A 26,928-nucleotide genomic window follows, 5' to 3' on the forward strand; every position below is an offset into this window, starting at 1 on the left:
CTAGACAACTAAGAAAATTGGATATTTCAGTTCCTTCAAGACTTTCAATTTGTCTAACTTGCACCAACTCAGACATTGTATACATAAATCTACATGCACTTGACAAAAAATCAATAAGGTGCCCAGCATTTTGTCTTGAGTCCACAGAAGATTCCCTGGATCAGAAATATTTTATGCACAATTGTACATCATTAAAAGCAGTTTCCACCCAAAAACTGCTACCCTAATTGTAAAAAAAAACAACTTAAATGTATGCAACTTTAAGATTTACATTAATTACACATTGATTGCTAAGCACATGTCACATGCAAGCACATAATGAGAGAGCCCAAAGACTGAACTGTCTTAACTGTGATGTGTAACCGAACATGGCAGCCCGCCACTGGGAGCTCCCACCAGGTGCAGGTAACGTAGTGCCAATGAAAGCTATAGTTTTCCTTAACCAGAGCTTGCACCTCTGGGGGACACACTTTGGACACCAAATGCTCTTTTAATCACAAAATTGTTTAGAATTACATAAGTTTATTACTTAAATTACAAATTTTGGGAAAAACATCCCTTTTAAAATTGCATAACTGAATGAATATTAAAGAAATACTGTCATGGGAAAACATGTTTTTTTTTTTCAAAACAGACAAGTTATTAGAGCTTCTCCAGCAGAATCCTGCATTGAAATTTGTTTCTCAAAATCACAAACAGATTTCTTAATATTTAATTTTGAAATTTCACATGGGGCTAGCCATATTCTTCATTTCCCAGGGTGCCGCAACCATGTGACCTGTGCTCTGATAAACTTCAGTCACACTTTACTGCTGCGCTGCAAGTTGGAGTGATATCCCAGCAGCCGATCAGCAGAACAATGGGAAGGGAGCAAGATAGCAGCTCCTAGAAGATATCAGATATCTCCATAGTAAGAAATCCAAGTCTGGCTCGGGACTCCTCCAGTTACATAGAAGTAGGAGAAATAATAGGTTACCTGAAAGCAGTTCTAATGTGTAGCGCTGGCTCCTTCTGAAAGCTCAGGCACAATGCACTGAGATGGCACCTACACACCAATATTACAACTACAAAAATATACATTTGTTGGTTCAAGGATAAAGTTTTAACTGGTAGAGTGAATTATTTGCTATGTAAACAGTGTAATTTAGAAATATAAAGTAACCCATAAAACCCATGACACAATCCGTTTAACCAGACTTGAGGTTAGAGGAGCCTTGGGAATAAAGACAGACTGCGCTTGTCAATAGGTGGGGGTTGGGCACAAATCACGGACGTGCCCCTGACTCCCCTTAAGATGTTGCTAAACGTAGAGGCCTGTACGTTTTGTATCACACATACCTACACAACATCAACACAACTATGTCCGTGAGCTTTTATCTAAACGCTCGCCCCGCACATCCCCTGTGCCGAAGGGAGCCTATATTAAACCGACTCTCCTAATACCCCGGGATATATTATTCACATACTAATCGTCGCCCCGAAGCACCTGATCGAACGTTACCGTCGCTATCAACCTTCGGTGATTAAATCAGCCCACAGCCATTCATAGCCGAACACACAGACAGAGCCGGGGGAAAATGACACCAGTGCGTTAGAGCTCAGCGTACCACGGCCCCGCGTCACATGACGCACAGAGCCCCGCCCCCTGCTCTCTATGCCCCTAGCCAGGATGCCGCCCGCCGCCTCCTCCCAACCTGGCCGTTGAAATGCCTACTCTCGCGAGATGATGCCGGAGCGGACGGCGGCGACGAGATTTGCTGGGTCGAGTTGGTATTTGTGTTGAAGGAGGAAGGAAAAAGGGGGGTGTAAAAAAAGAAGATATCCGGGGCTGGGGGGGAATTAATTCTTACCAAAGTGCGGGTGGGGGGACAAGCCGACAAACTGAGGGGGAAACTGAGCTGGGGTTGAACATGGCATCGGGCGACACGCTCTACATAGCCTCAGATGGCTCCGAGATGCCCGCGGAGATAGTGGAGTTGCATGAAATTGAGGTTGAATCTATCCCAGTGGAAACTATTGAGACCACCGTGGTCGGGGACGACGAGGACGATGATGACGACCCAGTGCACCACCACCATCACCAGCCTATGATAGCTCTGCAGCCCTTGGACTCAGACGATGCGGTCCATCCCCACCACCAAGAGGTGATCCTGGTTCAGACCCGGGAAGAGGTGGTCGGTGGAGATGACTCTGATCTCCGGGCTGACGATGGCTTTGAGGACCAGATCCTTATCCCGGTGCCTGCCCCGGCTGGAGAGGATGAGTACATTGAGCAGACGTTGGTGACAGTGGCGGGCAAGAGTTCCGGCGGCCGCATGAAGAAAGGGGGAGGTGGGAGCGGCAAGAAGAGCAGCAAGAAAAGCTACCTGAGTGGGGCCGAGCCGAGCGGGAGGAAATGGGAGCAGAAACAAGTGCAGATCAAGACCCTGGAGGGGGAGTTCTCTGTCACTATGTGGGCTTCAGGTGAGTGTCCCGGCTTCTCTTTATTGTTCCGGCCCGGCTAGGCCTCAGGGCGTGTCCCTGCGCTTTCCCGCGCCCGAGCTGCCCGTAACTCCAGGCCGGGAAGCGGCTCTCTGCCCGAGATGTTTATTTTGTTTTGAAAGGAAGCCATGTTTTGGGTTGTTGCTGGGCGCCGCCATGTTCACTGGCCAGTATGGCGGCCCGAAAAGATGGCGTGTGGGGCCGGGGAAGATGGCGGCGGAACATGGCGGCCTAGCGGGAGCGAGCGCGGCGCTGCTGGCTCGGGTGCTAGGCCGCAATGGCGCACTTGCTGGAGATCGGGGGAGGGGCGGGCTGGGCTCTGTGCTGCTGCTGGATCCCTCCCGGGCTGCCTCCACTGCCTGGCGCTCTGTCCTTCGCTTCCCAAGTGCATTGTTCGGCCTGTGGCTTCCCATGTTGGGATCACTTAGCAGCAGGCATGCAAGCCACAGCTCCGTGTTGTACTAGCCGCGTCCCCTTCATACACGTAGCAGCAAGCTTGTGGCACCGCTTTGGGCTAGTGTTGGGGCTTCTTTGTCCTGCTGTACTGCCCCAGGATTAACATTCGTTTTTGTTCTATTTATTATACTGTTCTAGATCTTTTGTTTTCTGACACTTTTAGATTATTCAGTAGTTTTAGTTGTGACATGGGGTCTGCAGGTTCAGTTAGATCTGAAGTTGAAATGCTGGGGTTAACATTTATAATTCAATTACAGCCATGCAAAATACTAATTAGTCTGCATATATATCAAATATGCATTTATTGTTCCACACAGTGAAATGTGTTAGTGCTTCAAAAAAACATGTTAATTGGACATCACAACGGGATCTTAAGTGCTTATATTAAACACCTGACTGCTGAATGTTATAGCTATAATACTGAGTAGGAGTTATTTATAGGGAATAATGCCCCACCACATGCAACTGAAATGTCAAGGCTTAAAGGGCATGTCAACCCCAAAAATAATGTTTTGCATAATGAAAGAAAACATAATTCTAAGCAACTTTCCAATATGAGATAATTAAAAATTTGTAGCGCTTTAATCGTTATTTGTAAATGTAATTGCTATTGAAAGCAGCATTTGCTGAACTCCTGGTTGTTACATTTTAAACAATGTTGCAAAGGTCTTGCTTCTCCAGCAATACAGGTCTGTCAGTCTGCAGCCTTGTGTTACATTGTTTCAACAGTCTGAGCCCCCACAGCAGAGAATAGAAAAGGACAGGCAAACACTGCTTCTAATAGCAATTATAAATACAAATAACTGAGAAACCATTACAAACTTGTAATAAATGTATATTGCAAAGCTGCTTAGAATTTTGTTTTCTTTTATTAAGCAAAATATTGTATTTTGCGTTGCCTTGTCCTATAACCTGCCATTCTCCAGCTATTGCTTTAAGGGAATTGTCACCAACATTTATATGTTGTGGGGAATGTTAAAAAGAAATAGCATTTGTAAGCATTAATGTTGCAGGCAGTTAAATTGACTTGTCCCAGTATTCTCAGTTTTGGGTGGGTGTGGGGGGTTCGACGTGACAGGACTCAGAGCTGCAAGTGCAGGACTCTAGTAAGAGACGCGGATCTGTATCATTTATTTATTTACATTTTATGTTGGGCAGTGCTTCACATTAATTTATAATAAACAGGAGTCTTAAAATAAGTTAACAAACAAAGGTAACGATTAAAAAATGATTAGAGGGTCCTCCTCTAAGACTGATGTCTCACAGAACATGTTAAGGTGGCCATGCTGTAGAAGATTTGCTCGTTTGACTGGGTTGTCAAGTGAGCAGATCTTCTCCCAATATCTGGCTAATTTGATTACAATGGCGGGCATAGCTGCCATTGCATCGTGGACTGCATCAATTAGCTGATGCTGTCCCATATATGACGTAAAATCAAACCTGCCTAGTCGAGATCTGCACAATTTTAGGCTAAATGTCGGACGGGTAGGCCTGTCAGGGGTGCCCATACACTGGCCTGCGGGATGGCACATGCGGCGGCGCGATTTCGCGCAAATCGCCCCGCCGCGTCTGCCATCCCGCCGGCGACTTACATGTTCGCCGGTGGGATGGCAGGGGTAGGCAACTCGGGGAGATTAGTCGCCCGCGAAAAGGGAGTTAATCGCGGGCGACTAATCTCCCCCGTGTGCCAGAGCCCTAAATGGCTGCCCCCGTGGCTACACAGAAGCTTTATTTATATAAACTATAGTAGTCTTTCTAAGGAAAACACACCAGTTGTACCAGTGCAGGGCAGCATTACATTATATAGTAATTACTTTTATACACTTTCATTTTTTGGTGTTACTGTCCCTTTAAACACTTCAAAATGCCTTTTCACCAGCAACAATAGGTGAAGCTTAACAATGGAAGTTCTACATACCTATTGCTGAGGTTACATTAACACACACTGCATCATTTTGTGCAGTTATTGTCTATGTATTTTGAACTAAACCTGGATTTGGTTTATTCTGATCATAGTCATATCTAGTAGGTTTCTTTGATCAGTGGACAGTTGGGCTGTTCACAGCAGGTCTGTGGCGTTTTATGTTACCCATGTTTGTATATGGGCAAAGCCATACATGGGCTGATACTTAAATGTCTCTGACCCTGTGGGTGAAATGGATGGATACTGTGCAAGAAGCCATACAAGTTGTCACCTTTCTCTTTTCCCAGTCATTTGGGCAGAAAGCCAGATTGACTGGAGCTGCAGCCCAGGGACCACAGATGATTTGCTGGTGCACTTTACACTGGCAGACCTGGTGTATCAACAGATTAGTTTGTCTTAAATTTATAGTCCCCAAACCAACATATATTCATAGTACATGATTATCAACCAGAATTAATGGTAGTATCGTTATGTATGTAGTCAATGTTTCTAATATTTAGGCACGTGAAGATGCCCTGTTTTGCATTTTTGCGTAATTAAGCAATAGGAATCTGCTACATACGGTGACTTAAAGGAGTAGCAAAGTTACAATCTTTTTGAGGGGGAAGGGGGTTCTAAATGTTGGACACCCCCCAGTGATTGTTATCACTTAACTGATACCCTGGGCCCGGTGCTCCTGCTAGCAGAAAACCGCACTGGCCCGGGGTTCACGACCGACCTCTTCCTTCACTTGTCTATCTCCTGGGGCCGGCACATGCGCAATAGTGAAAAAGCCTACTTTCACTCTTCTGCACATTCTCAAGCAGCACAAAGGCAGAAGAAGCTAGAGGATTGCTGGGACACAGGTACCCCGAGCGGGTGTGGGTCTTCTGGTAACAGGAGCACCAGCCTGGGGTATCAGGCAAGTGATAATCACTGGGAGTGCCTAACATTTTGACACCCCATCCAGTAATTAAACCTTTCTTTCTTTAAATAGCCAAATGTGACTTTGGGTGTTAGGTTGCCTGCATGGTTTCCAACAGGCAACACAATGCATTGTGCCATTACCCTGACTACTGCAATACAAGGCTGTTTTCTCTACCTGTGTTTATACTGCACTGACTGGAACTGTGTTTGCCCAGACATTTCTGCCAGGAAATATGAAACTGCACATCCACTCCGCATGTCTGCAAACACACTTAAGCAGTGCTTGCCCATGGAGATTCAGGAAGGAGTGAATAAGTTGTTTTTGTGTATATATCCAGCAGCTACAACTGTCCTTTTCTGTATTAGGTCTTTTGTAAAGATTCAACCCACCTGTTCAGTATTCGGCTTAATCCTTGTTAAAGGATTCCACCAAACACTCTGCAGTGGTGGAAATTGCTGCTGTGCAGAGATAAATATCTGACATTAGTATGTATGTTATAAAATGGCCAACTCCTAGCAACCTTTTAGTTGGGCTTTTTTTAAAGTTTATTTAATTATTTGCCCTTTTTCTGATTCTTTCTAGCTTTCAAAATGGGGGTCACTGACTCCAGCAGTCAAAAAAAAAAACTTTAGCTCTGTGAGGCACTTTTTTTCTTTTTCTTGCCTTTCAACTGTAGCAACCAGATTGCTGCAAAAGTACCAAACTACAGAGTTACTGAACAAAAAGCTGAATCATTGAATAAAAAAAAAATATATGAAAAAAATTACCTGTAGTAAATTCTCAGAGATTCTCTTTGCAACAGTAACACCAAAAATGAAAGTGTTTTAAAGTAATTGAAATAGAACGTACTGTTGCCCTGCAATGGTAAAACTCATGTGTTTGCTTCAGGAACACTACTATAATTTATATAAATAGGCTGCTGTGTAGCCATGGGGGCAGCTATTTAAGCTGGAAAAAAGGAGAAAAGGCACAGGTTACATAGCAGATAACAGATAAGACACCATTGTGTTCTACAGGGTTTATCTGTTAGCTGCTATATAACCTGTGCCTTTTCTTCTTTTGAATGGCTGCCCCCATGGCTACACACCAGGGTTTATATCAACTCTAGTAATGTTTCTGAAGCAAACAAAAATTTTTTACCAGTACAGGGCAGCAGTAAATTATAGTTTAATTTCTTTAAAATATATACATTTTTTGGTGTTACTGTTCCTTTAAGGTTCCATTTAGGGTGAAGACACACTGAGCTGCTAGTAGCACTAATACCCTGCCATAGACAATACTGAAAGTTGCCTCTGCTAAAACACACGTTGAGACAGTTATCATTAAATTATCAGCATTGTCTATTGTAGTAGCCTCTATTAGTAGCTGCTACTAGTAGCTCTATGTGTCTTCTCCCTTAGGGTAATAGATATAAAGCTGGATTGCAGTATGTCAAGTGTTTGTATTAAAGGAGAAGGAAAAGCTAATCACTGGCTTCGCTTACCTGAAACCCCCTGTCCGGTGCTCCTGTTAGGAGAAAACTAACCCAGCTTAAAGCAGGCGAGCAATGCTCTTTCTCCTTTTGACAAGATCCCAGGGCCTGCGCATGGGCAGTTAAGAGATAGCTGGCTTTTTTGTTCAGCTTTTCATTCCACTGTGCATGCACGAAAAAGGAAGGGGGTCGCTTACACACGGCCAGTGCAGTTTTCTTCTAACAGGAGCACCTGCCAGGGGTTTCAGGTAAGAAATTACAATCACTGAGTGGGTGCCTAACATTCTCAGTGATTGTAACTTTCCTTTTCTTTTAACCTCGCCAGGCTGTGCCGCTGTAGAAAGTTTTGTGTGATATGGAATTGGGACAACCTAAAAATTTATAAGCACTATAGGCAACAAAAAGTTGTGTTTTATACTTGGCCTTTCCTTGTTCAATTTAACCACTCTATTGGTGGCCTAAATTGATCTTATACCTTTATTTTGTTCTTGGACCAACATTCAGATCCTATGGCATATGTCTTGGTAGGACCACATCTGTGGCTGAGTGCCCCAGCACCCAGCCATATGTCTCATTTCCCAGCTTCCGCCCAAATTAGATTTTGCTTGATGAGAGTTTTGGCTCCCAATGGAGCTGTAGCTGCTGATTAAGAAGTTAAAGGGTAACTAAAGTTTAACTAAAAAGTAGGGTACAAATGCTTCACATTGTTTTTGGGGTTCTGTATCAGCCCAAGGTGATCACAGCCCTTAAGCAGTAAAGTTCTGTGCCCTAGCAGTTACCAGTCTTTTTTCTGCTGGTTCACTATACACATTTTGTGCTGCTGTCAATTACTGAGCTTAGGGACAGACCCACAATATACTATATACAAATTAAATTACCAATTGCAAGAAACTAGTAGTAGACATGGCTCTTTATCCACTTTGGCATGGTCAGTTGAAAAAAAAAAAAGGGCAGTAATACAAATACATGGCATATCGGCATAGCCAGCATAGTCAGTACTACTGGTGTGACTTCCCCAGGAGAAGAGGGGTCAGATGAAGCAGATACCTGTAAAAAAGCTTGGAGTGCTTTGGTAAGTTATAATCAATGGGGTGTGCCAAATGTTAGGCATTCCCAGCTATTATATTCGCTTACCTGATACCCTGAGCCAGTGCTTCTGTTGGCTGAAAACAAAACCAGACCAGAGTACTTCTGTAAGAGCACCTCATTCTCAGATCGGCTTCTTAATTTCTCACACCTGCACAGTAAAATTAAAACCCAAACTTTTTAAAGATAAATTCAGTTCTTTCACTACTGTGCATGCACTGGCCAATAATTTATAAATGTATTTTTTTTTTCTTTGTCTACCCTGTGCCATAAGACTTGCACTTTTTCTGATGCTGCCCATACATGGCTGTATCTACATGCGTCACCAGTTCTCAAAACAAACAGATATTTTTAGCACCACATGGCCCAAAAGCAGGAAGTGGCCTAAAGGGGGCAGTGTCTCTCTTAAATTTTACCGTGAGAATAAAAAGGGGAACCAAAGAGTTGATGAGAAGGCAGTGCTAGTAAGAAGTAGTCAGCTGTGTAAGTGGGACCTTAGATTGTAAGTTCCACTGGGGCTAGGACCTGTGAATGATGCATAATTTTTGTATAAATAAAGGATACACTTTTTTTTTCTTTTTACTTTTTTAGATGATAAGAAAGACATAGACCATGAAACAGTAGTGGAAGAACAGATTATTGGAGAGAATTCTCCACCTGATTATTCAGAATACATGACTGGAAAGAAGTTGCCACCAGGAGGAATACCGGGCATCGATTTGTCAGATCCTAAACAGCTGGCAGAGTTTGCAAGGTAATCTGGTCTTATTTGTTTTTATATTACATTAAAAATGTTTTTTTACATTTTGCCAGTTTTTTTTCTTCTTTCGTCCACACAGGAGGCAGGACACTGACAAAACTAAAAACTCCCCCTTCCCTACCATATGTACCCCTTACTTACGCTCTCCTCAGTTTTTTCAGTGTCTTCGACCAGGAGGTTAGGACCATGGTCTCTAGAGAGACTCCTACACAAGGATAACTTTGGTCAGTAGCTAGAACTGACACCAGGGGTAGGATGTGAGCCGGGATTACACTGGGTCTCGGGGAGTCAGCCCCCAGACACGGGACACCTCTGCAAGGATCGTAAGCCTTGCATGCAGGCAGATTTCATAGCCCTATCTGACTCTCCACACAGACATGGGGGAGAGAGATCTATTGACTGACCATGCAGAGAGGCTTTAAGAGGAGGGCTGTGAATCCCTCTCCAGCACATATATGCCCATGGAGAAGGAACAGTGGCTGTGGTAAGCGTGGGCTACAGCTCAGTGACAGGCACTCTGTAATTGCTGCACTCGCTCCTCTCCCCTTCTCACCCGCTTTATCATACCACCCCTAAGCTGCCCAGGTCCCCCAGTACCAGGTAGCAAAGTTGGGTGGGGGGAGGGAGGCCGTTACGCTGTATGCCCAGCATATATGCAGTCCCTTACTCATCCGGTGGCCGGGGAAACGCAAGACTGCCACTTGTAAGGCCAAACTATCTGAGGGTCAAGATGAACTCATTTTTGCTGCCTGCACAGCAACTGGAGAGCAATCTCCGCCTTCCTCTGTGCCTTCAGAGTTTACCGGTGATGATTCCACCACTATGACCTGACCAGGAGAGACATCCGTGAACCCCATTCCTTCAGGTACACTCTCTGGAATCAGCCCCTCTATGGGCAGTACAGCTGTTCCAGTCCCTGGCTAACCTACAGGGCATCACAAACCTTGCATCCTCCTTGGATAGATTTTTCAGTCAGAAAAACCATAGCTAAATCTAGTTCTAAACGCAAGAGACAGACTTCAAACAGGAAGCACAAGGATTCAACTCCATCAGGGGAATCCTCCGATGGCCGGCCTAATCAAACCAATTAAAGAATCACTAGAAATTGGAGCCGTACGTCGTCCAGGGAAGTGTGGATTAGAACAGTCTCAGACAAGTGGGTCCAGGAACTGATTAGCAACTGATACAAGCTGGAATTCCAGACCTATTGCCCCAAATGTTTCTTCCTTTCCAGAGTTCCTTTGTGGAATCCGAAGAGGGAAGCCTTTTTCAAAAAGGTCCAGGGACTTACACAGGCAGGAGTGGTAGTTCCGTTTCACCAGGTCAACGTTTTGAAGGATTTTACTCCGTTTTTTTCATAGTGCCCAAGAAGGGATGGTTCTTTCTGTCTCATACTGGACTTGGAAAAAAACTAAACAAGTACATTTGATATTCTAGCTTTCACATGGAATACATGTGTTTAGTCATATGATTCATGGGAAAAGGGGAGTTCCTAGCATCCTTGAACATTAATGATGCTTATCTTCATGTACCAATCTAGTCAGGACACCACAAATATCTCCACTTTGCCTTTCATCAGTATCATCAGTTTGTCGCACTTCCATTTGGTCTTATGTCAGCCCCTGTGGGTATATACCAAAAAAATGGTGACGATGATGGCAACACTGTGTTCAGGAAATATTGATTACCCTATATTTAGACAACATCCTGGTGAATGCAGAATCTCCTGTAAAGGCCCTTGGTTGGATTTTGAATGAAGGTCCTGGGACTGATGGTTGCAGCAATAGAGGTGGTGAAGGAAAAATTGCCAGCACTCAGTTTGGCTTTAAAAGTAATTTTTACATAAAATGAGGTGTTAGTACCACACTTTGGCCAAAATATGAGCTCCCGTGCCACTGCCTATTAACATTATAAATCTGTGATGCAATTAAAATTAAGTCCCTCAGTGAACAATGTGACTGAGTAGTAAGACCATATTGCACCTACCTTTAACCCAGAGGCTCTAGTGAGAAAGCAAGGAGCTTTTAAAACACAGAAAAGTTGACCAACTGCTAGAAGCACCCTTGTGCCAGCACTTGGTCTAACCCACACTCTGGAGCTGACAGCTGCTATAAATGACAAAGTAACTTTTACAAAAAAATGAGGTGTTATTATCACACTTATGTAAAAATATGTAAGCTTGCGTGCCATGTCAAGCCCCTCATTTTACGTGAATCCTACACTCACTACAGTCGTGCATCTTACACAGTTGGAAGACGGGTTCCCTCAATCAGACTATGGATCATGCCCGACAGACCCAACAGTCTCTACTCTGATAGACTGAACCAAGTCACCTGGCCAAGGGTTGTTCCTGGGAACAACCCTTAATGACAGATACAAGCTTACAAGGATAGGAAGCAAGATTTGAGCACAGGTCAGCTCAGGGCATTTTGTCTCCTGCAGAGTACAGACTTCCAATAAATGTCCTAGAGCTTTGTACAATTTACCTGGCACTAATTCAGTGGCAAGACCTATTTGATCAAAAGTGTTTAAAGATACAGACAGACAATGCTACTGCAGTAACTTCTCTGAACCATCAGGGGGGCACACTGGGTGCAGCGGCCTTGGTGGAGACAAAGAAGTCATAGTCTGGATGGAGGTCTGTGCTCTGGAAATAACGGCAATTTGCATCCCTGGCAGACTACCTAAGCTGCAACCGCTTACATCCCAGAGTGTGGGGACTTCCTCCAGAAGTATTTCAACTTGGTGCAAAAGTGGGGCCATCCAGAGGTCGACCTAATGGCTTCTTACAACACGAAAACTCAAGAGGTTCATTTCCAGATACAAGGATCCAAAAGTGGAAGGAGCGGATGCGATGACATTTTTGTGGACGTTCCCGCCGGCCATATGGGTTTCCATCCCCATATTGCCGAGAATTCTCAAGAGTTTTGTCAGGAGAAGCTAACCTTAATGTTTATAGCCTGTTTTTGCCAGAGGCGACCGTGGTTTACAGGTCTGATCACCCAAGCAATTGGTTCCAGCTTCCATTATGTCCAGACATCATTAGTCCAGTGTCCATTGTCTTTGCATGACTGTTGAGACCACCATTAAAATGCAAAGGCTTTTCAGGTGGCGTTATAGTGACTATTATCAGGGCAAGAAAACCGGTGTCTTCTACAGGCCTACTACACAGTATGGAAGGCTTAAGTGGTGTGAAGAACAGCAGGTCCCTTTGGAGCAATTAGAAATAGCTAATGTACTGCAGCTTTTACGAGGATTAGATGGGCAGACTTAGGTTATCGTCGTTTAAGGTACAGGTTTTCCACACTTTGAGTACTGTTGTAGGATTGGTTGGCTATACGGGATGACGTGCACATTTTCCTTCTGGGTGCAGCTCAAGTGACTCCATTGTTCTGTCAACTGAATCTGGTACTTAGAGCATTGTAGGAACAGCCGTTAAAACCAATGGCTTCAGTTGATTCGAGTTTTTTGATGGGGAAGGTTGTCTGAGTTCCATATGAATCGACCAACTGTAGTACCATCCCTGTGTCTGAATCCTAAAAACAATGGTGAAAGGAGGTTGCATACCTTGAATATAGTCATGGTCTTGAAATACCGTATGGACAGAACAACTTCATTTAGGCTTTTGCACTCTTTTTGTGGTCCCTGCTGGTCCAAGGAAAGGGACTGCAACATACTACAATTTCTCAGTGGATTAAGAAGGCTATTCATCAAGCATATGTAACTTCCAACAGGTATCCTCCCGAGCAGGTCAAAGCTCATTTGAACCAGGGTCTTAAAGTGCCTCTGGGGCATGGAGAAACAGTGCTTCTGCAGAGTAACCACATGGTTTTCTATTCATACCTTTTATAAAATTCTATTGTTTTAATGTTTATTCCTCCTCCAAAGTCAGTTTAGTCAGGAAGGTCCTGCAGACTGTAGTTGTGACCGACTAAGTTGGTACCTGGTTTTTCCCTCCCTGGTTCCTGTGGGGCTGATTAGTAGGTCCCAGTGGTTCCTGTGTCTCTCAAGGACGTAACAGAAAAGGACATATTTGTATAACAAACCGTTAAATCTTTCTTTCCATTGGGGTACACAGGACCTCCCTCCCAGAAACAGTTATGATTCCTGATGTTCTATATTTGGAAGTATGCTTTTTACTATGTTTGTTGTTCCTGTTCTATGGTTGTAATTCAAAACTGAGCAGGAGGGGTTTTAACAAGGGGTATATATGGAAGGGGAGGAGGAGTTTTTAGTATCAGTGTTCTGCCTCCTGGTGGGAGGAGCTTAGCGCAGTGGTATCCCCCAAAGGACTAGAGAGATTTAATGGTGTTATAAATAAATTATTTCATTTTATGAAACAAAATGGCACCTTTTATATGTAAATTCTGTGTACTTGGTATATTTTATACTTTGTACATTAAGATTAATTTTATCAGCAACCAAATACTCCAATATATCCCACACTGGAAAAATTTCGGCACAGCAATGCCTTTGTTGGAATCGTAAAATAGATGAAACTTAAGTCCAGAACTTAAAAAGCATATCTGTTATCTTCTATGTAACCTGTGCCTTCTAGCACATTATATTTTAATTACTTTAAAACCCTTCCATTTTTTGGTGTTACTCTTTCTTAAAGTGGTCCTGTAAAGCAGGTTGTTTGACTTTCAAGTGATATTTAGCAAAGGTTGAACAAAACAGTTCATCAGACAAATCCACAGCTCTATTTTGTTGTATAGGAGTTTGATGCCTGATGCTTAATTGTATTGGTTTACAATGTACAAGGTGGGACATATTATACTCTACTCTACTGTATAGCTTTATACTATACCAAGTATTTGTGAATGGCGATAATTAAAATTGTAACGTATATAGTATTTCTTTTTAAGTAAAACTTACTTATACAAAACATCTCTAACAACAACATTAGATTAAATGTGTTGTTCACCTTTGAGTTAACTTTTAGTATAATGTAGAGCAGTGATCCCCAACCAGTGGCTCGTGAACAACATGCTGCTCACCAACCCCTCTGATGTTGCTCCCAATGTCCTCAAAGCAGATTTTAATTTTTGAATTTCTGACTTGAAGACCAGATTTGGAGGCATAATGACCATCTGTACTGTCAAGTAGTCTGCCAGTCATCATTGGGCTATCAAATAACCAATCACATCCCTTATTGGTCATCCCCTAGGAAATGTTCTCATGTTTGCGTTGCTCCACAACATTTTTTACATGTTGCTCACGGGTAAAAAAAAGGTTGGGGACCCCTCATGTAGAGTAATGTAATAGCTGGAAATGATAATACACAGAAATGCATGTAAGAGAGAAAGTTAGGGTGAGGCTAGCTTCTCTTGCACTAGCATTTCTACGAAATTAACATTTCACTTGGTGATACCGTATATACTCGAGTATAAGCAGAGTTTTCCAGCACTCAAAATGTGCTAAAAAAGGAATCCTCGGCTTATACTCGAGTCATACTTGTGTCCTACCGGCGCATCCCATGTCGTGACTCGCACACCACCCGTGCGCCGCCCCAGCACACACACACAGGGATACAGTAATCACATACCCCTTCTTTATAATCCCATGACATATATTTTTTTTTTTGTTAAAACCCTATTTTAGCATTCTTAGATGTTTAGATCTTACAATTATATAAAGAAATGCTTGCTACACACACACACACACTGTAGCGCAGCTCAAAACCCCCCCCCTCCCGGCGCATCCTTGTCCTACCGGCTCATGCGACAGTCCTCCGGCTCATGCGACAGTCCTACCGGCCCATGCCCATCCCATGTCGCGACCTGCGCCTCCCCTGTGCGCCGCCCCAGCACGCACACACGTTGCGCATGCGTCAGGTGCGACGTGTGTGCGTGCTGGAGCGGCGCACGGGGGAGGCGCGAGTCACGACTTGGGATGGGCATGGGCCGGTAGGACTGTCGCATGAGCCGGTAGGACTGTTCCATGGATGTGCTAGGGTGAGTTTTGTGTCACTAATAATAATGCGTGAAGAAGTTCAGAAATGCAGAGATTACAAACTCAAACTTGTAGGACACGGATGCACCGGAAGGGGGGGGGGGGGGGGGGTTTGAGCTGCGCTACAGTGTGTGTGTGTGTGTGTAACAAGCATTTCTTCATATAATTGTAAGATCTAAACATCTAATAATACTAAAATAAGGTTTTACCAAAAAAAAAATATTGTGGGATTATGTGGAAGGGTTATTGTATGTGATTACTGTATCCCTGTAATTAACTATTTTATTAAACAGAAGTGACCGGTTTAATTATAATTTAATTTTATATTTGGAAAGGATTGGAGTCAGAAATTACTGTTTCCTAGTACACATGATCTTATCTTTCTTAAACTTGTGATTCTACATCACTCACCCCAAACACTATACAGAACTATATAAGAATTAAATAACAAATTTACACATCACAATTTCAATATTTATGTAAAATTAAATGAGATATTAACCTGTACAACCTTGCATGTGGTTATCTTATGTTGGATGCGCCTCATTTTCCAGCCCATACCTTGTGTTTATTAATATGGTAGTCATGTAAGCACTTGTGAGTGTCCTTTTATTAAATAATTTGATTATTGAAACTTAGCAGTAGCCGCTGCATTTCCCACCCTAGGCTTATACTCGAGTCAATAAGTTTTTCCAGTTTTCTTAGGTAAAATTAGGTACCTCGGCTTATATTCGGATCGGCTTATACTCGAGTATATACGGTATACTGTGTCGACTGGTGCATAGTATATTAGGATAGAAGTAGAGGAAGAGAAGTCATAGCTGTCGACCTGAACAAAGTTATAATGTGGATTTCCACATCTATGGCCAGTGGGTATCTTCATTTACATTAGTCTTACTGGATACCTTAGATCAGTGTTGTGGTAGCGAGGAACGGAATTTTTCTGGCCTGCGGAAGCCAGTTTTGACCTCTCCTCTTTTTAAAACTGCATTCACTTCAAACCACACTCATGTTATCACAAGAGGTTTTAAGACCATACCCTTACTAATGGTGGTAGTGCAGCAAAAACCCAAATGGTTGGTGCTCACTGCAGGGATATCACTCTTCATCCATATGTGAAAGAATTATATTATGTCATATTTAGACATACCCATAAATCCATATGCCGCCTCCCCTGTGGATAGCACAGCAACCCCCAGCACATAATTATACACCTTAGGGACTATATAATGACTATTTCCAAATGCTAACAATCTCCCAGAACAAACCCCTGCTAGGTTCACCTCTCACAGACAGCATAGGGCAGGCAGAGTATGGTACACACAGGCAACATAAGGCAGGCAGAGTATGGTACACACAGGCAGCTTAGGGCAGGCAGAGTATGGCACACTAGGGCAGGCAGAGTATGGCACACGCAGGCAGCATAGGGCAGGCAGAGTATGGCACACGCAGGCAGAGTATGGCACACGCAGGCAGAGTATGGCACACGCAGGCAGCATACATACAATACTGGCACTGCTCCTATAGTCTAAGCTGTGAACAGAGGGGGGCTGCAGGCCGCCAGTTGGACAAGCGAGTGTTCGTTTCAGTAACCCTGTGTTTTCTAACTTGTTAAAAAGATCTTCAAGCCTTTCTTTAAACTATCTAATGCATCCCAACAACATCTATGAAAAAAGTTAATGGCAGAATTACTGTTATTAATATGTAGATGCTATAATAAATGCTAAAATATTTATACTAAATAAAATTCCTTTCTGACCATATATTTTTTGTTTTTATTAAAGAATGAAGCCTAGAAAAATTAAAGAAGACGATGCTCCAAGAACCATTGCCTGTCCTCATAAGGTAAGTACATATTTGCATGGCTTAAACAATTATTCATACAATTTATTATTCGTAAGCAATGAATAACTTGTAAAATATACCCTTAAAGGAGAAGGAAAGTCATTTTTACATTTTGCTGCCAGTCAATTTGACACATTAGTGCCCCCTAGAACTATATCTTTATTCTGCAGAAACCATTAACATACCTCAGCAAACAGCTTTAGAAGCTTTTCCATTTGTTCAAAGGAAAAGTAAGACTAAATTTTTTTTAAGTAAAAAATCTATTCTACCCTGCTCCAATAATTGCCCTATCCTGCACACCATTTTTTATTTTGAATGCTTTATTAGAAAATACCTTCTAAAACTTTGCTTCCAGTCATTTCAAATACAGCGATTTTCCTTCTGCACAATCCACTATGTGACAATCCACATCTCCTCCTTGCCCGACTCCGGAACCGGAAATCAATTGTTTTCCTGTACAAAAGGAAGGCTAGAAGGAGATGGGGATTGTGAACAGGGAATATCGCTGTATTTGAAATGACCAGAAGCAAAGTTTTAGAAGGTATTTTCTAATAAAGCATTTACAATAATAAATGGTGTGCAGGATAGGGCAGGATACCCTGGAGCAGGGTAGAATAGGTTTTTTACTTAAAAAAAAATTAGTGTTACTTTTCCTTTAAGATAGCAGCTGTCATTTTAAGTAGCTTCCTGCCTGCAGTCTAGCCTATAGCTCAGATCACACATTCCTAAGGGAGGGGGGAGCAGGAGAGAGAAGACCACTGTGCAGACTCTGGCCACAGAAGTTAAGGATGTTTCTGAGAGAGGAAGTCAGACACTGGAACATCATGTTTACAAAAAAGAGACAAGAAATCCTGTGTTTCTTTTGACTCAGTGCAGCATTACTGTAAGTGCTTATGGCTGTATTTACATAGACCTTTCAGATAAAGCTTACTTAGTTTTTATCTTTCCTTTTCCTTTACAATTTCTATGTGGTAATCTTACTTGTGTGTACTTGTGAACTACTACTGATATTAGAATATTAAAATTAGTGATATTTATTTGTATTTTGTATATTACATAATCTGGGGTTGCAAAATGTGTGGTTGTATTAAATATTTATATCTTACTAGATGTTAACTGCAATTTCTCAACAGGGATGTACAAAGATGTTCAGGGATAACTCTGCAATGAGGAAACATTTACATACACACGGCCCACGAGTACATGTCTGTGCAGAATGTGGAAAAGCTTTTGTTGAAAGTTCCAAACTTAAGAGACATCAGTTGGTCCACACTGGCGAGAAGCCCTTTCAGGTAATTAATAGTAGTATATCTCTAAAATGCTTTGTTTACAAGCAGGATGGTGAGGCATTTTTGCAGTCATAACTGAATTTAATTTTTGTCTGTACTGAACAGTCTGATCTGGTATTTTGAGGGCAGCCCTAAGGTGACCTTACACAGCCTGTAAAAGCTGCAGACATAGCCCTGCTAGATAGTGAATACATGTTATGGGGCTGTGTATAGGGCCCTCCAGATAACCAGACTCATCTGGCAGGTTTTAAAATCTTACTCAGCAGCAATTGTGTTGTGAGTTAATGCAGTCCTTTCCAACTGCTTTCACTCGAACCCCATGATTAGCCAGTCTTTGGCAAATGTACCAATTTAGGCAGATCATCCAGATTTGTCCCAATACATTAAGATCTGCTCTCTGGAGACTTACCAGTGGTTTTCCAAAAAGGTCAAAATCAGACACGGTGCATACATGGCCAATTTTGCATTTCTTATGCATGCATTTTACATGCTGAAAGGAAGATTTTATGTATAAAGTCCCTAAATAGGAGCTGTCAGTGGTTATATCAATGGTATAGTAAACTTCTTAGATCTAAGAATGGCTCACTAATTGCATGCAAACAATTATGATTGGCATTAAAGATCTGTAAATTAGAATGCAACCTCAGGTAAATAGCTCGGTCTGTTGAAGTAGCAAACCAGCCTTTTGTTTAGATTTGTTCAACAAGTACCTTTTGGTCATAAGGATTTGTTAACATAAATCACTGGTTTCCACTCTGTCTGCATAGGACCCAATATATGGGGTAAGCCCTGCCTTTTTAAAATATAAAAGGAAACTAGAGATTTCTGTTAACAAGTTAACAAAATACTTATTTTGACAAATGGGGACTTGTTGAACAAATGTTAACAAAAAGGTAGACATCCCTTTAGCACTTACAGGCAACTGCAGCCCCTAGCATCAACATTACTGCTCTATTCAGTTATATGACACTATTGAAAGTGTTTTTTCACCTCTGCAGTAAGAAACTATGGCTGCATGGATTATGTGCAAAATATTCACGTACATACATCTTTCACATGAACCTCTGCTGCCTGAGTTTCTTTCTTTAGTGCAGCATTTAGCAAAAGCACCCACTCTGAAGTAACCTGTGTGCTGCTTATTTCTGCTTTAGCCAGGTAGGGAAAAGGCACACATAGGGCCATCATTTATGTATCCATTACTATAGTATAGATATGATCCGTAACTATAGAGTGTGATGACCAAAACCTGGTAAGATCGTACACAATTTCTAATTTTTCTCTGTTTTCCTTACAGTGCACGTTTGAAGGCTGTGGAAAGCGATTCTCATTGGACTTCAATTTGCGTACTCATGTGCGGATTCACACCGGTGATAGGCCCTATGTGTGCCCTTTTGATGGCTGTAATAAAAAATTTGCTCAGTCAACCAATCTGAAATCCCACATTTTAACACATGCTAAAGCCAAAAATAACCAGTGAAACTCTACAGATGGAAAGACATGTTATCCTCCGCAGCATCCTTACTGGTGTATGCTAAACAATACGCCTCCTTTGTATATGGTTTCCAGGAATTAATGAATTTTAAAAGAATCCTGCTCAGCCAAGAGACAGTTTTGATAATGTACTGTAGAAAACTTATGAAAAGGAAGCCTCTTTCTGATTCAGTGCTTATGATCTGTTGCCCCGTTATCCTGTTTTCATGAGTGTTTTTGTAAAGTGCCCCTGCCTCATCACCCCCCCTCCTTTCCAAGCAGGAGAACACTGTCGCCAAGGTGCATTGAATTTCTACCACCAGGCTAAATTTGGACTTTCCACACTTAGAAATGGACTCTCACCAGTTGTTTAAATTTTTTTTATTTTAATTTTTTTATTTGTAATTTCAAGTGTGCATATTGTACACTTTTTGGGGATATGCTTACTTCTGCTACGTGATTTCTTCTGGAGGTTGATAACTTTGCTTGCAGTAGATTTTCTTTAAAAGAATGGGCAGTTACTGTACTAAATGCATACTTCAAAAGTATTTTCCTGTAAAAAAGAAAAAAAAAGAAAAAACTTTATAGGTTCTGTTTGCTCTCTTTATTTTGGTTGTATTTTTAGATGTTAACACATTTTGTATAATTGTATCGTATATAGCTGTATTGAAATCATGTAGCACCAACTATTAGATGTGATTTAAGCTAGTGTTCATTAAATCCATTTTAGTCACTTATGTTGGGAACGGAGGACTGCCAGACACAGATGTATATTGTATTTTTATTTGCCTGTTCAGTTACAGAAATTGGTGCTCGGTGTAGAATGTATTTGTATAGACACTGACCTTTTTATTAGCCTGACTTTCTGCGTCACGTGTACTAGGGCAATAAAAGCAGGGTCTAAAGTGAGAGGATCAACAATCTGTATCGGCACAGACTGACCTGAACACCTCTTTGTGGTGTTTTTTCTGAAGCAAATCAGTTGGTTTATTTAATAACATTATGATTGTATCGAAGTACTGTTTCTGCTGACATGCGAGGGTTGCATCCTGCCTTCTTTGTTCTTGATGGTAACAGTGGTCATGCAGCTAGGCCCTATATTTTTAATTCAGTTGTCAAATCTATTTTGTACTAAGCAAACATAATATATAAAGCAAATATTTAAAATTACTTTGTGATCAGCATACTGACGCTGCTCCTAATTTATTCCCTTAAGTGTAACTGTAGAAATGAAATGCCAGCACAGAGCACTCTGCCGCACAGCGCTGATTAACAATCCATACAAGATTCGCTATATTTGGCCAATCTTCCGGTGGAAAATGAGCGGATGTTTGTGCATGGCAGCTACTATATGCTGATGAGAGAAGACAGAAGTACTCGGCGCTATCCCAGCATGGTTTAGGAAGAAACCACATAATGTTCCTGACGCCTAACGATGGTCCTCTTCCCTCCTGCACTCTTGCTATATTTTCTACATTTTGGAAAACCTTTATCCAGCATGGAAAATTTTGTCTGGATATATACAGTATACATATAGCTAGTTATTGAATGATGTTGGTCAAGAAAGTTTCCTACCTGTGTTCCAAAACACTGGGCGTAATTTTTGTATTTTAATACTGTAAATACATTTATTTCCCAAAAATAATAGCTGTTTCAATTTTGTTTTGTTAACATGCTCCTAGTCAATTGGTTGTGGATGAATAATGTGTGGAGGGTTGGTATGTTTGTATGTATTCAAACACCACAGTAATCTCAAGAAAGATACTCTTTATCTGAGTTTCCATCAGGAGTGATCCTAAGAGGGGGAGCAGTACTAAGTACTTGGGTCTGACTGGTAAACATTACTAACAGTTAAGGCACACAGACTTAAGTATAGGCAACAACCCTACATATTTTATTGCACCCAGTGAAGGGAACCATCTTGAAAGCATGTGGACCTTCTGCAGAATAGAATATATAGGGTGCCTGCCCACAAGTTATCCCATGTGCCATTTTACTGAAAGTTCTGTTTTGCAAAGCCTAGAACATCTGTTGAGCAGTCAGTATCTGACATGAGTAGTTTACTGGATAATGCATATCGGGCAGCAGTAAACCCACCGATGGCACACACTCCAAGCCAGTGTCTTTCTGAGCCATATACATCATTTAGCATTGACATTGCTGTGTAGCCTTTGTGTGAAGACACATGGAGCTACTAAGTAGCAGCTACTTCTCATGGCTACTAAACGCCAGAAAATACTTTGCCATAAACAATACTGAGAATCACCTCTGCTAAAACGCACGTAGAGACAACTATCAGTAAATGATCAGCATTGTCTATTTTAGTAGCTGCTACTAGTAGCTCCGTGTGTCTTCACCCTTACTATTAAAGGAACAGTAACACCAAAAAATGAAAGTGTTTTAAAGTAATTAAAATATAATGTACTGTTGCCCTGCACTGGTAAAAGTTGTGTGTTTGCTACAGTAACACTACTATAGTTTATATAAATAAGCTGCTGTGTAGCCATGGGGGCAGCCATTAAAGTTGGAAAAAAGGAGAAAAGGCACAGGTTACATAGCAGATAACAGATGACCTCTCTAGAATACAATAGTGTTTATCTGTTATCTCCTATGTGCCTGTGCCTTTTCTCCTTTGAATGGCTGCCCCCGTGGCTAAACAGCAGCTTTGTTTATATCAATTTCTGAGGCAAACACACCAGTTGTACCAGTGCAGAGCAGCAGTATATTTTATTCTTATTACTTTTATACACTTTCATTTTTTGGTGTTACTGTTCCTTTAAAGTAGGTTTTTTTTGCAAAGGGAAACATATTTCTGTATTTTCTGTTAGAAGAGATGAATCAAAAGAACCTTATAAGTAATATAAGGTAATGGAAAAGTGTCTGGGTTATGACACAGCATACCCTAGAACCCACATAACTGTTTTACTTGAATATTGACATTCCTATAAAAATCCATAGAAATATGTCAGTGTTACTAAATAGTTGTTTTGTTTTTTTTTTTTTGTTTTTGCCTATATTTGGATTTTGCCAAAGCATTTTATACCGTTCCCCACAAACAACTGCTTTCCAAACTAAGGTCTATTGGTCTTAGTGAAGTCGTTTGCACATGGATAGAAAACTGGCTACAGGATCGGGTACAGAGGGTGGTTGTTAATGGTACATTCTCTACTTGGAGTAAGGTTCTCAGTGGGGTCCCTCAGGGTTCTGTACTGGGTCCACTTTTGTTTAATTTGTTCATAAATGACTTGGGGGAGGGTATTATGAGTAATGTATCAGTGTTTGCAGATGACACAAAACTGTGCAGCCCAGTCAATTCTATCCAGGGTGTGGCATCCTTGCAGCAGGATCTTGACCAACTGGCAATCTGGGCAGCTAAGTGGCAGATGAGATTTAATGTGGATAAATGTAAGGTCATGCACCTGGGATGTAAAAATATGCAACTTATCCCCTTAAAGGAACAGTAACACCAAAAAAATGAAAGTGTATAAAAGTAATTACAGTATAATGTACTGTTGCCCTGCATTGCTACAACTGGTGTGTTTGCCTCAGAAAGACTACTATAGTTTATATAATTAGCTGCTGTGTAGCCATGGGGGCAGCCATTCAAATGAGAAAAGGCACAGGTTACTTAGCAGATAACAGATAAAATCCCATTATATGGGGCTTATCTACTAGTTATCTGCTATGTAACCTGTGCCTTTTCTCCTTTTTTCCAGTTTGAATGGCTGCCCCCATGGCTACACAGCAGCTTATTTACAGTGGTGTGAAAAACTATTTGCCCCCTTCCTGATTTCTTATTCTTTTGCATGTTTGTCACACTTAAATGTTTCTGATCATCAAAAACCGTTAACTATTAGTCAAAGATAACATAATTGAACACAAAATGCAGTTTTTAAATGGAGGTTTACGTTATTAAGGGAGAAAAAAAACTCCAAATCTACATGGCCCTGTGTGAAAAAGTGATTGCCCCCCTTGTTAAAAAATAACTTAACTGTGGTTTATCAATTTCAATTTCAATATCAATTTCTGTAGTCACCCCCAGGCCTGATTACTGCCACACCTGTTTCAATCAAGAAATCACTTAAATAGGAGCTACCTGACACAGAGAAGTAGACCAAAAGCACCTCAAAAGCTAGACATCATGCCAAGATCCAAAGAAATTCAGGAACAAATGAGAACAAAAGTAATTGAGATCTATCAGTCTGGTAAAGGTTATAAAGCCATTTCTAAAGCTTTGGGACTCCAGCGAACCACAGTGAGAGCCATTATCCACAAATGGCAAAAACATGGAACAGTGGTGAACCTTCCCAGGAGTGGCCGGCCGGCCGACCAAAATTACCCCAAGAGCGCAGAGACAACTCATCCGAGAGGCCCCAAAAGACCCCAGGACAACATCTAAAGAACTGCAGGCCTCACTTGCCTCAATTAAGGTCAGTGTTCACGACTCCACCATAAGAAAGAGACTGGGCAAAAACGGCCTGCATGGCAGATTTCCAAGGCGCAAACCACTTTTAAGCAAAAAGAACATTATGGCTCGTCTCAATTTTGCTAAAAAACATCTCAATGATTGCCAAGACTTTTGGGAAAATATCTTGTGGACCGACGAGACAAAAGTTGAACTTTTTGGAAGGTGCGTGTCCCGTTACATCTGGCGTAAAAGTAACACAGCATTTCAGAAAAAGAACATCATACCAACAGTAAAATATGGTGGCGGTAGTGTGATGGTCTGGGGTTGTTTTGCTGCTTCAGGACCTGGAAGGCTTGCTGTGATAGATGGAACCATGAATTCTACTGTCTACCAAAAAATCCTGAAGGAGAATGTCCGGCCATCTGTTCGTCAACTCAAGCTGAAGCGATCTTGGGTGCTGCAGCAGGACAATGACCCAAAACACACCAGCAAATCCACCTCTGAATGGCTGAAGAAAAACAAAATGAAGACTTTGGAGTGGCCTAGTCAAAGTCCTGACCTGAATCCTATTGAGATGTTGTGGCATGACCTTAAAAAGGCGGTTCATGGTAGAAAACCCTCAAATAAAGCTGAATTACAACAATTCTGCAAAGATGAGTGGGCCAAAATTCCTCCAGAGCGCTGTAAAAGACTCGTTGCAAGTTATCTCAAACGCTTGATTGCAGTTATTGCTGCTAAGGGTGGCCCAACCAGTTATTAGGTTCAGGGGGCAATTACTTTTTCACACAGGGCCATGTAGGTTTGGATTTTTTTTTCTCCCTAAATAATAAAAACCCTCATTTAAAAACTGCATTTTGTGTTTACTTGTGTTATCTTTGACTAATAGTTAAATGTGTTTGATGATCAGAAACATTTAAGTGTGACAAACATGCAAAAGAATAAGAAATCAGGAAGGGGGCAAATAGTTTTTCACACCACTGTATATAGTAGCTTTTCTGTAGCAAAAACACCAGTTTTTAACACAGTTTAAAACACTTTAATTTTTTGATGTTACTGTTCCTTTAATGGGACTGCACTAGGCAAATCCATAATGGAGAAGGACCTTGGAGTCCTTGTAGATAATAAACTTGGCTGTAGCAAGCAATGCCAGGCAGCAGCTGCAAGCTGTATTAAAAGGGGTATAGATTCACGGGAGGAGGGGGTTATTCTTCCCCTTTACAGAGCGCTGGTAAGGCCCCATCTAGAATATGCTGTTCAGTTTTGGTCTCCAGTGCTCAAACGGGACATTATTGAGTTAGAGAGGGTCCAGAGAAGGGCAACTAAGCTGGTAAAGGGTATGGAAAGTCTCAGTTATGAAGAAAGACTGGCCAAGTTGGGTCTGTTTACACTGGAGAAGAGGCGCTTAAGAGGTGACATGATAACTATGTATAAATATATAAGGGGATCATATAATAACCTCTCTAATGTTTTATTTACCAGTAGGTCCTTCCAACGGACATGAGGGCACCCACTCCGTTTAGAAGAAGGGAGATTCCGTTTAAATATTCGGAAAGGATTTTTTACAGTGAGAGCTGTGAAGTTCTGGAATTCCCTCCCCGAATCAGTCGTGCTGGCTGATACATTATATAACTTTAAGAAGGGGCTGGATGGATTCTTAGCAAGTGAGGGAATACAGGGTTATGGGAGATAGCTCTTAGTACAAGTGAGGGAATACAGGGTTATGGGAGATAGCTCTCAGTACAAGTGAGGGAATACAGGGGTATGGGAGATAGCTCTTAGTACAAGTGAGGGAATACAGGGGTATGGGAGATAGCTCTCAGTACAAGTGAGGGAATACAGGGTTATGGGAGATAGCTCTTAGTACAAGTGAGGGAATACAGGGTTATGGGAGATAGCTCTCAGTACAAGTGAGGGAATACAGGGGTATGGGAGATAGCTCTCAGTACAAGTGAGGGAATACAGGGTTATGGGAGATAGCTCTCAGTACAAGTGAGGGAATACAGGGGTAGGGGAGATAGCTCTTAGTACAAGTGAGGGAATACAGGGTTATGGGAGATAGCTCTCAGTACAAGTAAGGGAATACAGGGTTATGGGAGATAGCTCTCAGTACAAGTGAGGGAATACAGGGTTATGGGAGATAGCTCTCAGTACAAGTGAGGGAATACAGGGTTATGGGAGATAGCTCTCAGTACAAGTGAGGGAATACAGGGGTATGGGAGATAGCTCTCAGTACAAGTAAGGGAATACAGGGTTATGGGAGATAGCTCTCAGTACAAGTGAGGGAATACAGGGTTATGGGAGATAGCTCTCAGTACAAGTGAGGGAATACAGGGGTAGGGGGGATAGCTCTCAGTACAAGTGAGGGAATACAGGGGTAGGGGAGATAGCTCTCAGTACAAGAGAGGGAATACAGGGGTATGGGAGATAGCTCTCAGTACAAGTGAGGGAATACAGGGTTATGGGAGATAGCTCTCAGTACAAGTGAGGGAATACAGGGGTATGGGAGATAGCTCTCAGTACAAGTAAGGGAATACAGGGTTATGGGAGATAGCTCTCAGTACAAGTGAGGGAATACAGGGTTATGGGAGATAGCTCTCAGTACAAGTGAGGGAATACAGGGGTAGGGGGGATAGCTCTCAGTACAAGTGAGGGAATACAGGGGTAGGGGAGATAGCTCTCAGTACAAGAGAGGGAATACAGGGGTATGGGAGATAGCTCTCAGTACAAGTGAGGGAATACAGGGGAAGGGGAGATAGCTCTTAGTACAAGTGAGGGAATACAGGGTTATGGGAGATAGCTCTCAGTACAAGTTAAGGAATACAGGGTTATGGGAGATAGCTCTCAGTACAAGTGAGGGAATACAGGGGTATGGGAGA

At 42.0% G+C, this 26,928-nt stretch overlaps 1 protein-coding gene across 1 annotated transcript; it reads left to right on the forward strand.

Annotated features, from left to right (window-relative positions):
* The first annotated feature begins 1,756 nt into the window (after positions 1-1,756).
* On the forward strand, positions 1,757-21,257 carry yy1 (YY1 transcription factor). The gene is given in 5 exon segments (NM_001123408.1): positions 1,757-2,463; positions 8,917-9,079; positions 16,825-16,885; positions 18,019-18,177; positions 19,469-21,257. Coding segments are annotated over 5 exon segments (1,119 nt in total). The 5' UTR covers positions 1,757-1,910; the 3' UTR covers positions 19,652-21,257.
* Positions 21,258-26,928: the final 5,671 nt, after the last annotated feature.

This window comes from Xenopus tropicalis, chromosome 8 (assembly GCF_000004195.4).
Source record: "Xenopus tropicalis strain Nigerian chromosome 8, UCB_Xtro_10.0, whole genome shotgun sequence".
In the NCBI taxonomy this organism is placed as follows: Eukaryota; Metazoa; Chordata; class Amphibia; order Anura; family Pipidae; genus Xenopus; species Xenopus tropicalis.